At 39.2% G+C, this 18,547-nt stretch overlaps 1 protein-coding gene across 1 annotated transcript in view; it reads right to left on the bottom strand.

Moving 5' to 3' along the window:
• LOC134672403 (dual 3',5'-cyclic-AMP and -GMP phosphodiesterase 11-like) overlaps positions 1-18,547 on the bottom strand; it is a 224,838-nt gene that overhangs the window by 4,766 nt on the left and 201,525 nt on the right. Inside the window, exons 12-19 of the mRNA XM_063530286.1 lie at positions 17,020-17,154; positions 7,225-7,374; positions 5,279-5,329; positions 4,654-4,908; positions 3,783-3,892; positions 1,843-2,031; positions 1,310-1,538; positions 133-216 (exon numbers count right to left, since the gene is read on the bottom strand). Coding sequence (XP_063386356.1) covers positions 133-216; positions 1,310-1,538; positions 1,843-2,031; positions 3,783-3,892; positions 4,654-4,908; positions 5,279-5,329; positions 7,225-7,374; positions 17,020-17,154 — 1,203 coding nt within the window. The remainder of the gene's footprint in view (positions 1-132; positions 217-1,309; positions 1,539-1,842; positions 2,032-3,782; positions 3,893-4,653; positions 4,909-5,278; positions 5,330-7,224; positions 7,375-17,019; positions 17,155-18,547) is intronic.

Raw genomic sequence — 18,547 nt, 5'->3', positions numbered from 1 at the left:
TTTTATAAATAGAATAGAACTATCTGGAGACTCAAAATAAGGAAAGCCGCGTATAACGGGAAAAGGCGAGGAGGAAGAAGGAAGAAGAAGACATCCAAGACACTTCAAAGGATTGATTAGTTTATACTTTACCTCATAAATAGGCAAACAGATTGTGTCGATAAATTTGACTTGCATGGCCGGCAGCTCATCTTCTTTATCCCGATTCATCAAATCCTGAAATGAAAAGAAAAAATAATATACAATTTTTTAAATTATACAAGTCACGATGACCATGAATGAGCCTCTGCGAACCGCAGGGTTTTCACACTCTTAGAAAAAGATAAAACAACGTTGTATGGTACTGTGAGTCACATTTATGTTGTTTAATATTTCCATGCCAGATGGGTTGAGGTTGGGCGACCAGAAACTGATGATTTTATAGAAATTAGTCTACCAAGGCAAAATAACCCGTATTGTACTTTTATATTAAGACTAAAATTCATGTCTCACGATTGGCCACAGGGTTTGGTGATGGTTGCCAAGTCGCAGGCGGTCATTAACTTTACGATATACCCCTATCAAGTTCTACCGCTCGAGTTCGCCCTGCCTGAAGAACTCTCAGCCACTAGAGCTGCGACACGCCTCTCTACATACCAGGGTTTGGTGATAGCTGCCAGGTCGCAGGTGTCATGAGCGTAAGGTAAAATGAACCGTATTGTACTTACAATAGGAGTCAAGTTCAAGTTCTGCCGCTCAAGATCCCCCTGTCTGAAGAACTCGCCAGCCACTAACGCCGCCACACGCCTCTCGACAGGCCAGGGCTTGGTGATGGCGGCCAGGTCGCAGGCGGTCATGAGCATGGCCCGCAGCAGGCCGCGCCGCTCATGTGGTCATGAACATAAGGTAAAATGAACCGTATTGCACTTATGATAGGAGTCAAGTTCAAGTTCTGCCGCTCAAGATCGCCCTGTCTGAAGAACTCGCCAGCCACTAAAGCCGCCACACGCCTCTCGACAGGCCAGGGCTTGGTGATGGCGGCCAGGTCGCAGGCGGTCATGAGCATGGCCCGCAGCAGGCCGCGCCGCTCATGTGATCATAAGGTAAAATGAACCGTATTCTACTTACAATAGGAGTCAAGTTCAAGTTCTGCCGCTCAAGATCCCCCTGTCTGAAGAACTCGCCAGCCACCAATGCCGCCACACGCCTCTCGACAGGCCAGGGCTTGGTGATGGCCGCCAGGCTAAGGCGGTCATGAGCATGGCGCGCAGCAGGCCGCGTCGCTCATGAGGTCATGAACATAAGGTAAAATGAACCGTATTGTACTTACAATAGGAGTCAAGTTCAAGTTCTGCCGCTCAAGATCCCCCTGTCTGAAGAACTCGCCAGCCACTAAAGCCGCCACACGCCTCTCGACAGGCCAGGGCTTGGTGATGGCCGCCAGGTCGCAGGCGGTCATGAGCATGGCGCGCAGCAGGCCGCGCCGCTCCTCGCACTCGCCCCACTCCGCAGTCACGCACCGCTCCTGCTCGACTAGCTCAATGAAAGACGTGCGTTTGCTGAAATGTGAAGAGTATTTTTTAGGTTGGTACAGTCACGTTTCGTGATTATTGAGCCATTTAGGGTTCAAGCTAAATTGGTCATTCCTTAGCCAAGTATTGAATAACCAATTTAGTTAGGACCCTTAGTGACATTACAATTGCGGAGCGTGATGGTACAATTCACTAAGACTGTTGTTTACTAACAACAGTCTAGCTATTTAGCTACGTCCCGTCATCAGTGTTGCGTCTAATTTTGTCACCAATTGTCAAAACAACTTTTTGTCTTTCTTTTTGGTAGACATAAAATAAGTATAAAAATTACCTAAAGTACACAGCCAGGTCTGTCGACAGGATCGCGTCCTCAAGCACCTTGACGACCTTCTCATAGTCGTCTGAAGACAAATGGGACAGTATCTGGTTGCCAGGAGAGTTGAGGATCATCAGACACTGGTCGAAGTGGTGGTGTTCCATGGTGGACGTCGAATACAGCTGCGCCAGAGGTGACGATGCCCTGGAAATGTAAGTTTACTCATTAATAAACTTACCCACCCACCATATAAAGTTTTCATATTTTTAATTTGAACCTTATTCTATAAGTAAATTGGAACGAATTTCGTTTGTAAAATTTCGTTTGTTTGAAAAGCAATGAAACAAAAGAAATGCTGCTTTATTTGGTTCATCAAAGGTTCAAATTAGATTGCACGATTATGTACATTGTAATGTACATTTGAGTCGCTTAACTTCAAACTCGGGTAAATCCATCTGTCAGATTATGCGATTTTGGTATTAAGAAAAGGTAATAAGGTCGATATTTGCTGAGAGGGTCGAATGGATTTACCCGAGTTTGAAGTTAAGCGACACATTTAGTCTCAGGAGGATACAACGATGATCAGTGTCAGTGGATTTTTTTAATACTTTTCGTAGAAAGGGAGGATGTCATTCATCAGTAATTTCAATGCTGCGGTGAAACTTGTAATAAAAAATTTGACCCGAAATCATCCTTACTTTCAGCTTTCGCTATAGTCGGGTAAAACTAAAAACCGGGCAAGTGCGAGTCGGACTCGCGCACGAAGGGTTCCGTACCATAATGCAAAAAAAAACGGTCACCCATCCAAGTACTGACCCCGCCCGACGTTGCTTAACTTTGGTCAAAATCACGTTTGTTGTATGGGAGCCCCACTTAAATCTTTATTTTATTTTGTTTTTAGTATTTGTTGTTATAGCGGCAACAGAAATACATCATCTGTGAAAATTTCAACTGTCTAGCTATCACGGTTCGTGAGAAACAGCCTGGTGACAGACGGACGGACGGACGGACGGACGGACAGCGGAGCCTTAGTAATAGGGTCCCGTTTTTACCCTTTGAGTACGGAACCCTAAAAACTAATTAACAAAAGCGCAAAAGTATTCTATTCATCAAGAAATAACATTACTTATTACAAAGAACTTAATTGATCAAATCTATCTATCTATAGATGGATGAGTGGGACGGACATTAAAAGGTTATTTCTATATATTATTCTATATAGACTATTCTGTAATCCGAATTATTATAGTTCAACTAAAGCTTTTATAATAAAATGTTTTTATAAAACCCTAACAAAGGTAAAAAAACTGTAAAAGGCTTTTCTCAGCAACAATAAAATCCTCGTCCATTAAATAAAATCGATAGCTGTTACACATTTTTCATAGCGAGAAGGCGGAGTTATAGGGAGGTACACCTTTGCACCAAGCACATTGTGTACGTATATTATCAATGCCATGGCAACACTTAGTTGTTACAGATTGAATTAGAACAATATTAAACTGAGGTCATAAATATGTCTAATTACCTCCTGCCCCCGATGCACAGACAGTACAGAATGTAGTGCATAATTATTTTCCATAGTATTTTCACGGAAACGTACGAACGTATCTTGCTACTTCAGTCAGTCTCGGTGCAAAAAGTACTGAGATTGACTGAAGTACAGTCAGCAGCAGAAGTCGCTAAGCGGGCCAGGTATTCAAAATGATCTTAATGCGACTTTATTGTTACGGGAATAACAGCGTGCCGAGGTAATTTTGAACACCTCACCCGCTTAGCAACTTCTACTGCTGACTATACGAGCATGACAAATACGAACGTTTCTGAGTATATATTTATGACTGTGGCCTAATATCTGTACAAAAGCAATACCGCAACTCCCCCAAAGATCCCTATGGGTCGAAGTATACCCGCAAGGGCCCCCGAAAACAATAAGATAAGATAATACCGCAACTCACTTGATCTGGAAAGAGTTATTGGTCCCTCGGTGATCAAGGTCGTGGCATAAGCAGCCGATGATCAGAGCCAGGCACTCCAGCTCGCCGAAAATCTTCCACCATTGGGTTTCCTGGAATATTCAACATTATTGCAATGGACATTTTATTTATACTTTATTGCACAAAAGAAATGACTTAGTGCACAAAAGGCGAACTTAATGCCATGAGGTATTCTCTACCAATCAACCTTCTGTACCGTTAAGGCAAAACGTTAATCGAAATGTCTGCAAGGAGGTTTTACAATAGATTTGCATGTATTTGGGTACGGCATACTGTAGGCCAAGCACATGATTGGCGTGACAGTATCTCGCCCGCGAGATAGACCCGTTTCTCTTTAATTAATATAGTTAGAAAAAGACGGATAGTCTATCTTGCACGCGAGATACTGTCACGCCAATCATGTGCTAGCCCGACTAGATCAAAAAGGATTTTATGAATACGCGCCCACATCATTGAAGAAATAAACCTCTGAATGTAACGTGTGTCAGGTCACGTTACGTGTCTTTTGCTCGTAGAATAAGGTCCAGTTGCACCAACGACACTTGATGGGCTGATCAACGTCACTCAGCAATGTACTATGAAACTTCCTTTTAGAGAATGTTTTAACGGTGACAGACGGTTTCGTGCAACCGATCCCAAGGGTTTCAATAAATCATCTGTGCAAAGTTTGGAAACATAATCAGTTGCCTGAAGCTAGGACAGGAATTGGTGATGGTAATTTTGAAGCTTTTGAAGATTGGTGGTGAAAAGCATGAGAATGGAATCGTTTGACAAAGTCAGCACTGCATGTAATCTAAAGTAAAACGTTATGGAAATAGAAGGAGATACTCACAGTTAAAATAGCGAACATCATCTGTGCGACGTTAAAAGCGTGTCTCCAATTATGGTAAGTCACGTTCCGGTAGTTCTTCTTAACGCTGAGCAGCCACCGGCACAGCACGCTGTAGTCGATATGGAACCGCTCCACAAAGTCCAGGTCCAGGAACATGCGGAGGCAAGCGGTGAGCGTGTCGTCGTCGCTCATGTGGATGTCGTCGAAGTCCAGCTCGTGGAGGCTGAAGTGGGCCGACGAGGCTATCCTCAGCGTCTGGAAATGTAACTACGAGTAAACGATGACGCTAATGTACAGTCACGGACTATAATTATTGAGCCATTTAGGGTTTACTTTACATTGGACATTTCATACCGTACGTACATGGGATCTTAATCTAGACATGCACTGCTACTAAGCATTGCATGTCTTTACTTAAATATTTGTTAATTGGTAATAATGCACCCAATATTACTGCTAATTAGTTAATTACCTTAGGAAGGATAGAGGAAAGATAGAAGGAGCGACAGGTAATGGATGATCATGCCGTATTAATAATAATAACATTTCATACAAAACTAAATTATGGTTAAAGCATGTTTGGCAAAGCAAATAAAAGTGAAAAAAAGACAATTACATTACTTACTCGTAACCGCTGTGCATCATCTAATGTAGCGGATGCATGGTAACTTAAAACCTGTAACCAAATTTGTTGAAATGAAAATGTGTTATTTTGTCATTTAAAGTTTTGTTTAACCTAAGAAGCCTGGTAAATTAGAAGATTAAAACACTCTATTTTTAGAACGAGCAAGCGAATTCCGAAAGAAATATTAAAGCTTGCAACCACGGGAAAATCGAACTTCATTTTTCTACAAAACTAATTTTAAAAATCAAACACAGTAGAGCAGAGCTAGATTGAGCGGAAACTTTTTTAATTACACACTCGTGACGCTTTGCTTTACCATAGTTGTGATGACCTCTATATGTGCAGCAAAAAAGGCACAGATCGTCAGAAAAAATACTCTGCGCGCAGGGGCGTATTTTGAAATGTGGTGCCCCGGGCAATAAGTTTCGCCGCCCCAAAAGTCAAGGAAGAAAAACAAAATGCAATCCGCCAGGGGCATACCCCGGCCCATCGCACCGGGCCATGGCCCGGATGGCCCGGGGTATTACGCCCCTGTCTGCGCGTGGGTTGCAAAAGTCAACCTAGGGTTGTTTCGCCGTTGATTCGCCGGCGCCCGCGGTCAACTACCCGCCTGTTCAAGGTGTAGTTATTTAAAACGGTAGGCATTCGCTTTTTAATAAGAGAAAGTACCTGGCTATTCATATAAACTATGGGAAAGGGTATATACTCGTATAAGTATCAGAACGAAAGTAAGGCAAAGAGACCCATTAATGTTTAGGTCATACTGAGCAACTTTTACTAAGGGAAAAACTCCGAAATCGCGAAAAAAAAATGACTCTCTATTGATTGATAGGAAATTTCAACATCAGACCAGCAAAATGTATGAAACATCCAATTTTTTCCGCGTTTTCGGAGTTAGTCGGTAGTAAAAGTTGCTCAGTATGACAAACATTAATGTGTCTCTTTCTTTGCCTTTCGTTCTGATACATACTGTATATGGAAAAATAATAACTCACGTCAAGAGTAACGCTCTGCTTGGCCATGGCCGTGATGGCCTTCTCGTACATGTGCGTGTTGTGGATGCCCATCCCGCAGAATATCGCGAACGCCTCCACGAAGTTTTCGTCATTCTTACTATTCGTATAATCTGTGGTTATATGGAAAAAGAAGAACTCACGTCAAGAGTAACGCTCTGCTTGGCCATGGCCGTGATGGCCTTCTCGTACATGTGCGTGTTGTGGATGCTCATTCCGCAGAATATCGCGAACGCCTCCACGAAGTTTTCGTCATTCTTACTATTCGTATATCTGTGGTCATATGGAAAAAGAAGAACTCACGTCAAGAGTAACGCTCTGCTTGGCCATGGCCGTGATGGCCTTCTCGTACATGTGCGTGTTGTGGATGCCCATCCCGCAGAATATCGCGAACGCCTCCACGAAGTTTTCGTCATTCTTACTATTCGTATAATCTGTGGTTATATGTAAAAAGAAGAACTCACGTCAAGAGTAACGCTCTGCTTGGCCATGGCCGTGATGGCCTTCTCGTACATGTGCGTGTTGTGGATGCCCATCTCCATGCTCCTCGAAGTTTTAGTCATTCTTACTATTCATATAATCTGTGGTTATATGGAAAAAGAAGAACTCACGTCAAGAGTAACGCTCTGCTTGGCCATGGCCGTGATGGCCTTCTCGTACATGTGCGTGTTGTGGGTGCCCATCCCGCAGAATATAGCGAACGCGTCCACGAAGTTTTCGTCATTCTTATTATTCGTATAATCTGTGGTTATATGGAAAAAGAAGAACTCACGTCAAGAGTAACGCTCTGCTTGGCCATGGCCGTGATGGCCTTCTCGTACATGTGCGTGTTGTGGGTGCCCATCCCGCAGAATATAGCGAACGCCTCCACGAAGTTTTCGTCATTCTTATTATTCGTATAATCTGTGGTTATATGGAAAAAGAAGAACTCACGTCAAGAGTAACGCTCTGCTTGGCCATGGCCGTGATGGCCTTCTCGTACATGTGCGTGTTGTGGATGCCCATCCCGCAGAATATCGCGAACGCCTCCACGAAGTTTTCGTCGTTCTTCGTGAACAGCAGCTCATCGAATTTATTTACTAACTGTAATCAAAGAGAGAAATTGTGATTTATAAAAATTAATTATTTTATATAGTACCTACAGTACAGTACAATACAGTACATACAAAACAGTTTATGTACAATACAGTAGCGTATGAAACAACGCGCCAAAAATATCAGCCACTCTCGATTACTTTTTTCAAAAGAAATATATCTCTATGTTCACGTTCAGAAGTATCCGTGACAGTTTAATTGTATTATTTTCTTATTTTATTAGGGTGGCCAAAAAAGAAGTGCATTCCCGTTACCAGGGAGGCTTTGGGATTATACTTTTCGCGATTTCGGGGTTGGTACCATAGTAAACGTAGTAGTAGGTACCTAAAATCCCAAAACCTCCGTGGCAACGGGAATGCACTTATTTTTTGGCCTCCGTGTATATAGAGAGACATCTCTTTTCGTTAAGCTATCATAGATAGGTACTTCTGACGCTGACTGTGGTGCCTAGATGATAATAAATACAATAAGATGAACAAAAAATATAAGATTATTTATTCATTCATCTTTTAAAAGCACAGAGTCGTCGAACAGAAAATTGAGAGATTGAAGTTATTGTTAAAAAGGCTGGTCCTTGTGAAGTTTTCTGGGACAGGTTTTTATCCAGCAGTGGACATGTTTTGGCTAATTAAGATGATGATGGTGAAAATTCACATCTATACAAAGTACAGACTTAATAGGACACCAAGTCCTTAACTAAATTAATAGGTATGTGCTGTGATAATACACGCATTTCATATGCCGCTTTCACGTCATCCCAAGAATTGCTTAACGATGTTCATATAAAATATTATCTACATTCCATTATTGTAATAATGTTATAGCATAGATTTATGCTAATACTACATTCCATAAGATTTTACACGACACTTGGTATATGAAACTTTAATCATTAGACAGATTTTATTTAATAGCTTGCTTTAAAAGTAATATCGCAAACACTTCTCATAAGCTTGACGTTAAAAGATTTCCACGTCAAAATATCGACATGAAATGCACTAAAACATATTTTCTGTATGATAAATACTCAGATTCCAAGCATTTCGTTCTCCAAAGGCTTTTAGGATCTAGTGCCTAGATATTTATTACGCTGCTCTGCCTATAAATTAGGTTTATTTACGACCACTCGGATCATGCCAGCAGATATGAAATGCGATCCCAAATCTCATGGCCTATCGCTTACGGTTCTGAGGAGTCATTTGCTTCGCTATTTCGCTTTTATAATGGAGCTTCTCTTTCTCAGAAAACGCTATGTAGATTTATCTAATCAACCGAATTGCATAGCTATATTAATCCTTTTCATTTCCTAAGAGACCGTGTAAGGAGTTGAATAGAAATTAAATAATGGATTAACGCGGTAGTCCCGGGCGGGAGTAATGGTTTATTTCCCGTGAGACTAATTTTATAACCACTTACGTGCTTAATCTTATTACGTTCCTTCAATATTTTAAGGGCACGTGTATGTTTTCATCAGAGTTTACGATGAAATTCTTAGGGATTTAGTTTTAGTTATTGACTGACTATGTAACACCGTGTGCCTTTTTTGTATATCAGGAGTAACGAACTTTCATTATTTATATTGTTTCCATTAGGCATAGTAAGACGATCAAATGCCGGAGTGTGTAGGTAAATGATCTAATACTAATCATATCATCTGCGAACGTGGCATGGTGCCCTTATTCAACCTAATTGAGATAAGGTTGTCGTTAGGGTCAATTAGGACGAAAATCCGATGACAAGGCAGGGCGGAGCTGAATAGGCATACACAATGGCTAGGCTCAGAGATAAAGAGCCAAGAGTGTTCTGGACGAGAAGTTAATGATGACACAGTGAGCTTGCCAATGACACATTTCACATTTACATAAACCATTCAAAGTAAATTAATGAGGCGCACTGAAAATGGTTAAATTCACTTTAGAAATTATTCTAGGCTAATTTTATTTAGAAGATGTATTTTTTATATTTATAACTTGTAATACCGGGTGTGGCCTGTAATATGAGCAAAAAATTTAACTGCAGGCTGTACTCCTCATACTGACCAACATTTGTTCAGCGACTTTTAAAAATAACTTGTGGTTTCATTTTTAATACACTTTAAAGTTTATTCTAAGACGCAATGTATTGCGAATTTTGTTACGTTTAAGGCGTGACAAGCAACGTCAATCACAATGATATGGCGCGGCAATGGCGTCCAATGAAGATAATATTTATTTTGTATGAAAAATAGGGAGTCTAAATACTTCATCATTTTTAAAAGTTGTTGAACTAAAGTGTCACCGTTTGAGGAGTACAATCTATGTTTTAGTTATTTGCTCGTGTTACAGGCCACACCCGGTATACGGGTTGAAATTTTTACCTGTTTTACTTATAACGTTCAAATAAAATGATCTGATGATGGGATCTGTTTTGGACTTTAATGGACCGTTTTGGAAAAAGTATTACACTCGATCATCTCGATTTAGATCAAATTAAATTTTTGGAAGGTATAAATAACGATGAAACCAATAAACGCTCCATTTTCTCTAAAAAAAAGTGGGTTGAAACTCGTTTGTCTAATGCATCTAAAAGCGCTTAACTAGAGAGAAAATCCGCAATAGCTGTACCGAAAACAAATTAGGGAAGAATAAAGTGGCTCGTAAAGGCTTACTGAACAAACATTCAAAATGCTCGATGCACATCGCTTCCGATGCTACCAGTAAAAGTGTGATCTAAAATACACCATTTTTATACGGAATTCGAGGCCTCGCTTCCACTGGTTTGCTAGAAGATGCGCTGTGGTGGTCATGTAAGCGATGGTAAAATAACCCTGGTATTGCTTTAACGAACATTTTCTACTGCATTCTAGCTCACGCGAAGCTTATCACAATTAGGATTGTTCATTTTTTTTAGACCCCCATTTTTATTTTATTTTCTGAAAATATAGGTTAATTTAAGATACCAATTTGAATGATTTAGTAATTCGTGGCTTGGTTGAATATTTATAATTTATTGAAAATATGAGATACGACTTCTCGTAAATTACATGTCGTCGGCTGATTAGGATAATGCACAAGCAACAACAAGCATTAAAAAAATATTTGTCATTGTCAATTGATTGTAATGTCACCTGTCGACAATGTCAGTGTGACGTGTTTCTATAAATAACAATCGTCTGGAATGGAAAACTCGTTTATTTTGAATCATTAATTTCAAAATACCTACGCTATAAATTTGAGAAAGCTGATTCCAGAAATCTGCCTAAGTTATATAATATAACTTAGTTTTATTGGAGTATGTATCCATATAGCATCCAACTCCAACCATAACTTGGCTGAAATCAAGGGAGCAAAAATACAAATGTAAGTTACCTACATCATATATATTTTAACTGATTCGATTTGTAAGAAGATTGGATTCATAAAATCGTTACAAGCGTCCATTGCTAAAGGTAGCTTAGCACCCAGTGGGTGTTTTCTACCGGCTTGTCACCATTATTTGGATATTGTACTACATACTTATACTACTATATTAGGAACATGCCAATTTTGCTAATTATATCCTATTATTTCAGGTCATCGTGATTCCTATTTAGATACAGCTGTGAGATATGTAACTGCACTTGGGCCCAGAACAAAGTTGAGCATTTTGTATTGAAACGAACGTCATATTAATTATTAATCGTCGTAATACTTTACGACCGTAAATAATGCCTGGGAACAGAGTAAATAACAAACCATACACTTCTCTTCTGGATGGTCAACAACAAGCCATCATTGTCAGATGCTCGTGCAGAACATGATAAACATACATTTAATGTAAAATGACTATTTTTTTTGGAAACATATTTCCCAAATTAATAAAAAAGTAGGTGAACAAAAACATGTTTTATTATTTATTATTCACAACTCTTTATTAAGTTTTGTCCACCATGATATCAGCAGCTTGAACTGCAACATGTACCTGGAAATTAGAAATTATATCTTTTTAAAGCAGTTTCAGGCTGAATTTTGAGTATGGCTATGTATTCTTGTATATTCCTTCTTTCTAGTAGGCACCATCTCTGTTTAACGGTTTGCCTTTAGATACTCTGGCTACATTACCACAGAAAATAAATAGATACCATGACCCTACCAATAAAGTGAGCTTTTAAATACTTAATTGTAGTAAATTAATATTAATTTTATACTTACATCGACGTGATTCTCACAGCAATACTGTGTGTAACACGTGAAGTAGGTAGGTATTCCAAGTTTAATTCACGGCACCATCTTTCACGTCGTAGGTCTTCGTGGATTCGAACTATTATTTTTGTGAATCATTCCCACACATAGGAACAAGGTTTTTGATATATTATTAAGCAATGAAATCTACTGTTTAGGTATTAATTATAAATCAAATTGTAACAAACAAGCGCAGCGGTTTAACTGAAAAATTTTGTTATGACAATCGATGACAATGATAACTTTGACAATACGTGAGTGACGGATTTATTTACTATGGTTCGATAACTTTTATTATGCAATGACTTTACACCCAGCAAACATTTTTGGTCGATATTCCGAAAAAGGCACCTATTTTAGGTCGCACAATTTAGGAGACCAAAATGAGGCACGTCGAATCGACGTCGTGGGCACGTCGAGTCGACATAAATGGGGAAAAAACGCACGTGCCGGCGACGTATTTATTGACGGTAAATTAGTGATTACAACCATTAGGTCAACACTAGGTCATGTTTCCGACGTGGATTCGACGTCGCCACGACGTGCCGCGTAGTGAAAATGTACTAATTTGGTATTCTTTACCACCTTTAGACGTGATGGCGACATATTTTTATCCATATAATTACTCTGCGAGGCAATATTTAGATGAGACGCGATGAAGAGAAAAAGAGACACAAACATTACGCTTATATATTCTTTTCACTCAGAAACAAAATGTCTAACAAGAAAACAACTTTAAGTTGTGCAATGATAATGGCGGCCACTAAGTCATGTAAAATAATTTAGGCCGATTACGCTGATGAAGAACGATGAAATCTAGTGCACAGAAATTTTTTTCGTGCAGTATGTTAGGTTTACATAAAAAACTATCGATGGGCTTTTGAAATATTTAAGTTTTCAACATTTTATAAAATCAAAATGCATATATTTGCTTGTAATTGAGTGTTGTAATTGAATATTTGTGTGTGTGAGTGTATTGACTTGATCAAAAATATTGTTTTATTTTGAATATTAGCACAATGAAGTACCGTGCGATGGCACCATTCAAGATATAACAACTTAAATTATGCAATTTCATATTTAGCATCTCGTTATAATGAAAGAAAATGGCGGCACAACCTTATGGTATTGATAGTACTTTACAAGTGATTTTAACTATATGGTCGCAATTTGGTATCTATTTTAAGTAACATTTACCTAAAATTAGTAGCTAAATCGACATAAAATCGACGACCTAAAGGTCACCGTATAAGAAATAATTACGTCGCAAATACACCTAAAATGTCTTATTAGTACATTTGACCTATTGGTCAGCCTTTGCAGTTAATTTTACCTAATATTTCGACTTATTTTCAACCATTAAGTCCCTGACTTCATGGTCCCCGTATAAGAAATAATTACGTCGCATATACACCTAAAATGCCTTATTAGTACATTTGACCTATTGGTCAGGGTTCGAAGTTAATATTACCTAATATTTCGACAGATTTTCAACCATTAAGTCCCTGACTTCATGGTCTCCGTATAAGAAATAATTACGTCGCATATACACCTAAATGGCCTTATTAGTATATTTGACCTATTGGTCAGGGTACGAAGTTAATTTTACCTAGTAATACGACTTATTTTCAACCATTAAGTCCGTGACTTCATAGTCCCCGTATAAGTAATAATTACGTCGCAAATACACCTAAAATACCTTATTAGTATATTTGACCTATTGGTCAGGGTACGAAGTTAATTTTACCTAGTAATACGACTTATTTTCAACCATTAAGTCCGTGACTTCATAGTCCCCGTATAAGTAATAATTACGTCGCAAATACACCTAAAATACCTTATTAGTAGATTTGACCTATTGGTCAGGGTTTAAGGTTAATTTTACCTAATATTTTGCCTTATTTTCAACCCCTAAGTCCCTGACTTCATGGTGTATTTATGAAGTGAAATTTACGTTTTATTATCCCTATATTTTGACTTGGAAGTAAAAGTGTACAATACGTAAAATAATTGGTGACTTAGGACGTCATTTTCACTTAAATTGGTAAAATCTTCTTCGAGCCTAGGAAAAAATACTTAAAATGTTTGCTGGGCATTCAGCCCAGGAGAAGGTCAAACTAAGGTCATAAGGATATTTGTTGAAATATCTTCAATCCTCAATTATTATATCGCAGCAAATGTCGGAAACTGTTTAAAAACCTTATATCTCGAAATGGTTTTCGAAATAGAACATTTGAAAAAAAATGAACAATCCTAATTGTACTGTGACATGAGGTAGAGTTCTTGCCCAGTGTAAAAGTAGCGTTTTCCTTTTAATACACTTCAGTTTACGATATCATGACATTGGGCCCATGATTTTTAAATTTTGAGATTATAATTATTGTATGCACGTAAAGGCCAGCACAAACCGGCGGAGGATTTACGCATTTACGCCGCGCAGCGCACACCGGCGAGGTAAAATCCCCCAGTCCGGCGCTCGCGCTCGGCGCACCACGGAGCACTTCGGCGCAGGCCGGGGGATGCCGCGGCATGCTGCCGCGTGTACTCTATCACAAGGAATTAGTGACTAGTATGCATATAGTTCTCCCCCGTCGTCCCGGCGCTACTCCGGCTCACTCGGGAGGCCTCGGCGCATGCCGCGGGATGCCGCGGCATGCCGCCGCCTACCGCCGCGGTATCCTCTGGCGTGCTCCTTGATGCCGCGGAGTAACAATCCTCCGTGATGCTCCGAGGTCCGTCTCAAAGCATTTAAATTTATACCTGAAGGTAATTGAAATAGGGAAGAAAATACATTGATAATTTTAAAGTGATCTGCGCTGTGCTCCGCCGGTTTGCGCTGGCCTTAAGCCTGTAAGGTAAGGTACCTATTTATGTATAGGGCCTTTGTTGCCTGACAATAAATGATTTTTGATTACTTTACATTATCTGATTAACAGGCACCTTCTGGGCGAGCTCGCTCCATCGTAGGCCACGTCTACGCCTCGGCTAGTCTGTGGCCATGAGTACACCCATTCATAATAAAAAAAAAAAAAAATAAGTGGCACCATATGTACTGTAATAGTTCTTTACGATACAAGTACGGAAAGTAGGGACTTCGCATATTACTTATTCGCACGTGTATCGTAAATGACTATTCTTGACCATTACCGGAAAACGAAAAGGTACCCTCAACATCACCGTCGAATTACCTTTGTTATTTTATATGTGCGCTTTCTCAAACGCCGAGAAAACAACTTTGTTGATTTTGTCCAGCAAAGCGCTGCCTTATTCCCAACGGGATTCGTGAACAGTCAGTTATTCCAACCGCGTATAGCATAGGTATACATGAGGAAACCAGGATTAGAATCTTTGATTGCGTATAGGATAGTTAGGTCACGTTACACTGGCATCATCTAGCCACGAGTTACCCGCGCTCGTCCAGCAATGAGAGTCTATTCGGCCAAGAGAGTAAAGTGTGAATTGTTGCAGTCTTTTACGAAAACACGTAGTGAAATAAATAAAGATTGGCTGCAATTAGAATGAACGGTTTGCGCAACACGCGCTTTCTTTATGGCTACTCTACACGATGGGCCAACGCCGGTCACTCCAAGGGACGCATTTATGCGTTAGAGGGAGCAAGTGATATTGCTATCTCATTCTACCGCATGGCTGCGTCCCTTGGAATGGCCGGCGTTGGCCCATCGTGTAGAGGAGCCATTACACTGGCATCATCTATGGCCACGCGTTACTCGCGCTCGTCCAGCAATGAGAGTCTATTCGGCCAAGAGAGTAAAGTGTGCATTGTTGCAGTCTTTTACGAAAACACGTAGTGAAATAAATAAAGAATGGCTGCAATTAGAAAGACGGTTTGCGAAACAACAGAAAAACACAACTCTCTATAAATAAAATTGTTACTTATAAAGCAATAGCTAAGTTAAACTATTGCTATTTTTATTATTAAATAAATATTTGGCCGGTGAAACCCATGAGGAGTAATCTTATAATTATAAACATATGAATCGTATCATCGTCGGTATAATAATATTAACTTTAAGAAGGCATCACGTTCAAAACAGATGTATTGCCGTAAAACAATCGGTCAATAAAAATAAAAGTCAGTTCTTATTTGAACTTTAAGTAGGTATCATACGGAGAATGCTTAATGAAATACATTTCCATAATGAACGAAACAAAAAACAGACAGCAGTTTCGAACTAGGCTAAGGTTCGTTAAGTCCCAACTAGAGCACCAAACTAAACTAAACAGGGAACCCTAACACAAGCAACGACTTGAAAAACTTCTGCTTGGCGCAGAAGGTTTTTAAAGCAAATTAAGAATTACAGTCGGTAGCGTTGACAATTTGACCTCACGTCCAGAACCTCGTATCTGTACTTCCAAATTTGAGCTTTATTTTGCACAAACCGAGGTTGCTTTTGCAGCGATACAGTTGTATAAGTTAAGAGGTTGATGAAGTAATAGCGGAATTATTGTGATGAAGCTGTTGCGCATTGCGGCCGTATGCGACAATCCGCCCGACATATGCGACAATCCGACCGACTCCAGCCAACATTATGCTGACACATTAAACGCCTTAACCGAGTTGTTAATTAACACGTACTGGAGCGCGGGATGAATTCATATCCGACTTAATTTTATCGTTGAAACGGTGTTAAAATGTTAGCACGTTTAATGTTACTTCAAATTTTGCAAAAGGCTTACAGCGAATATTCATTTTTAAACCCATAATTTACCTAGTTTCTATTCTTAACAAAACTTCAAGAAAAAAGAAATTTACCTATCATAAACACGGTACTAATAATATAAACGCCGTAAATTAAACAAATAGTCTATTTTTAAGAATATCCTTAATAAAGTCCATAAGACTAAACGTGCCCAAAGGACTTGAAACGGCTCTTAAGACTAAAAGGACACCATTTTATTTAATGTCTTGATGAAATTGCCATCCAATGCCATAAATCTAATGTTACTCGAATTCACTGCAAATAAAGCAGCAATCTCTGTTGCCAAAAAGGTTTTTATGTCGAATTCGTAACGTTAAATTGTACAATAGATAGAGTATTCACTAGGTTTTTTTCAACCAAAACTCGATTGATATTGACAATTTTTTCCATAAACCTACAAATACGCAAGAGTATTTATAGTTATAAAAAGAATGTGAATCTTTGCATGATGTAAACCAGAATATTAGATTTTATAATGACGAAGCCTGTTGCGGATATCATCCTTGGTTTGTTTGGGACGAGGCATGTTGCTGATTTGCATTTGTAGGCTTTGTAGCCACCGGACGAAGCCTGCGTTGCGGATAAATAGGCCTGTTTTTGACATCAATTTTTGACAAAAGCATAAGAAGGGTTAATTAATAGGTATATTTCCAGCTTTTAAAGCCTATAGTGGAAACAATTTTATCCTTAAAGTAATGAAAAGCATACTTTACCTGAATGACTCCGATGATCCTGCCCTCCGAGTTCTTGATGGCCATACACAGGATGGTATTGTGCTTGAAGCCCGTGCCCTCGTCGACCGAGGGGTCGAACCGGGCGTCCAGGTATGCGTCCGCTATGTTCACAGTCTGTAAGAAACAACAATTAAAAATAAGAATAAAAAATGTTTATTAGCACAAATAATAACGCAAAATAAAATAACACAAAACTAAAATTTAATCACATAAATATTTGTGCCAAAAGGTCCTCACTCAGCTTCTTGTCACGTTGTGTATCCTAGGACACACAACGTGACGCTGATTTTCAGTGAGGCCTGGTAAAAGACTAAAGCTAAAACTGGAACTAAAACTACATGGTGGCAGAATTGAATATAGAATAATTGACGACGACGATACATCAACAACGATAAATTTAATATTGAATTAGAATTGGTTTCAAATTTCAAAGAATGGTGTGTAAAAGCAACTTTTTTCCAGGGACTTATAAAGCAATTTTCTGCTTGAATAAAAATCTACAATTAGGTATGATTTAATATTATACTTCGATAAAATATCATAAGGTTCCAATTTATAGGGAAATTACGGAGCAACACAAATATCTACATCGTGTATTCGCACATGAACCTCTAAGCTTAGCTGCACTTAGCACTAATGTGAGAATACCCAGTGGAGTTGCTGATGCTACTAAACTATCCACCATTTAATAGTTTCTATGTACAGTCGCCATCAAATATATCGAAGCGGCCAAGGCTCTCACAAATATCTGAACACGCCTCTATTCTCCAGGCGTTAGAGTGCGTGTTCAGATATTGTGAACACCTTGGCCGCTCCGATATATCTGATGGCGACTGTACGCCTCCAGAAATCTCGTTCCACGTGTACCTACTTATCAAGTCCTCTAGCCAATGTTTAGCTAATTTTGGTTCATTTGGAATTTTGAAAAACATACGCTCTGTGTCTACTTAAAAATAACAAAAGTGTAAACAAACCATTTGTTCTAATTATTTGCGTAAACATTCTCATTCCAATATTTACAAAAAATTCCGACATGATGATATTGTATAATTGTTTGGTCCTAATGTAACTTCAAAACACAAATGGTAAGTCCATTACAAAAGATATTCCAAAGGGCAAGCTATTCAGGGAAATCTGTTTCAAACTTTTTGTTTCAAGTTTTTAGCATCGGATTGTAGTTGCTTTATCTTTCTCACTTAGTTTGAGATCTGAGCAATCGCTTGGGAAAGTGCCTAAATGGGAACCGTTTAAGTATAACTTTTATAGCTTTATTGGAAGAACAATCCAATTCAGTGTCTTTTCGAACAAGGTTGGAATAAAGTGGAAAACGGATGGGAATGATGTAGAAGGAAAGTGTAATCGGTTGCGATCCTTCCTGCCTTCCGGCGTTTAAGGGTATTTTCTTTCTACTCGAATTCTGGCGACTTTAATCTCGTAAGGCCTACCATAGAAAGTTTCCCTATTTTTAATTTGAACCTCGTTGTATAATACATTAGGGTGACTTTCG

Source organism: Cydia fagiglandana, chromosome 17 (assembly GCF_963556715.1).
Source record: "Cydia fagiglandana chromosome 17, ilCydFagi1.1, whole genome shotgun sequence".
Taxonomy (NCBI): Eukaryota; Metazoa; Arthropoda; class Insecta; order Lepidoptera; family Tortricidae; genus Cydia; species Cydia fagiglandana.
The sequence above is the reverse complement of the archived record's forward strand: the minus strand, read 5'-3'. Positions and strand labels throughout refer to the sequence as shown.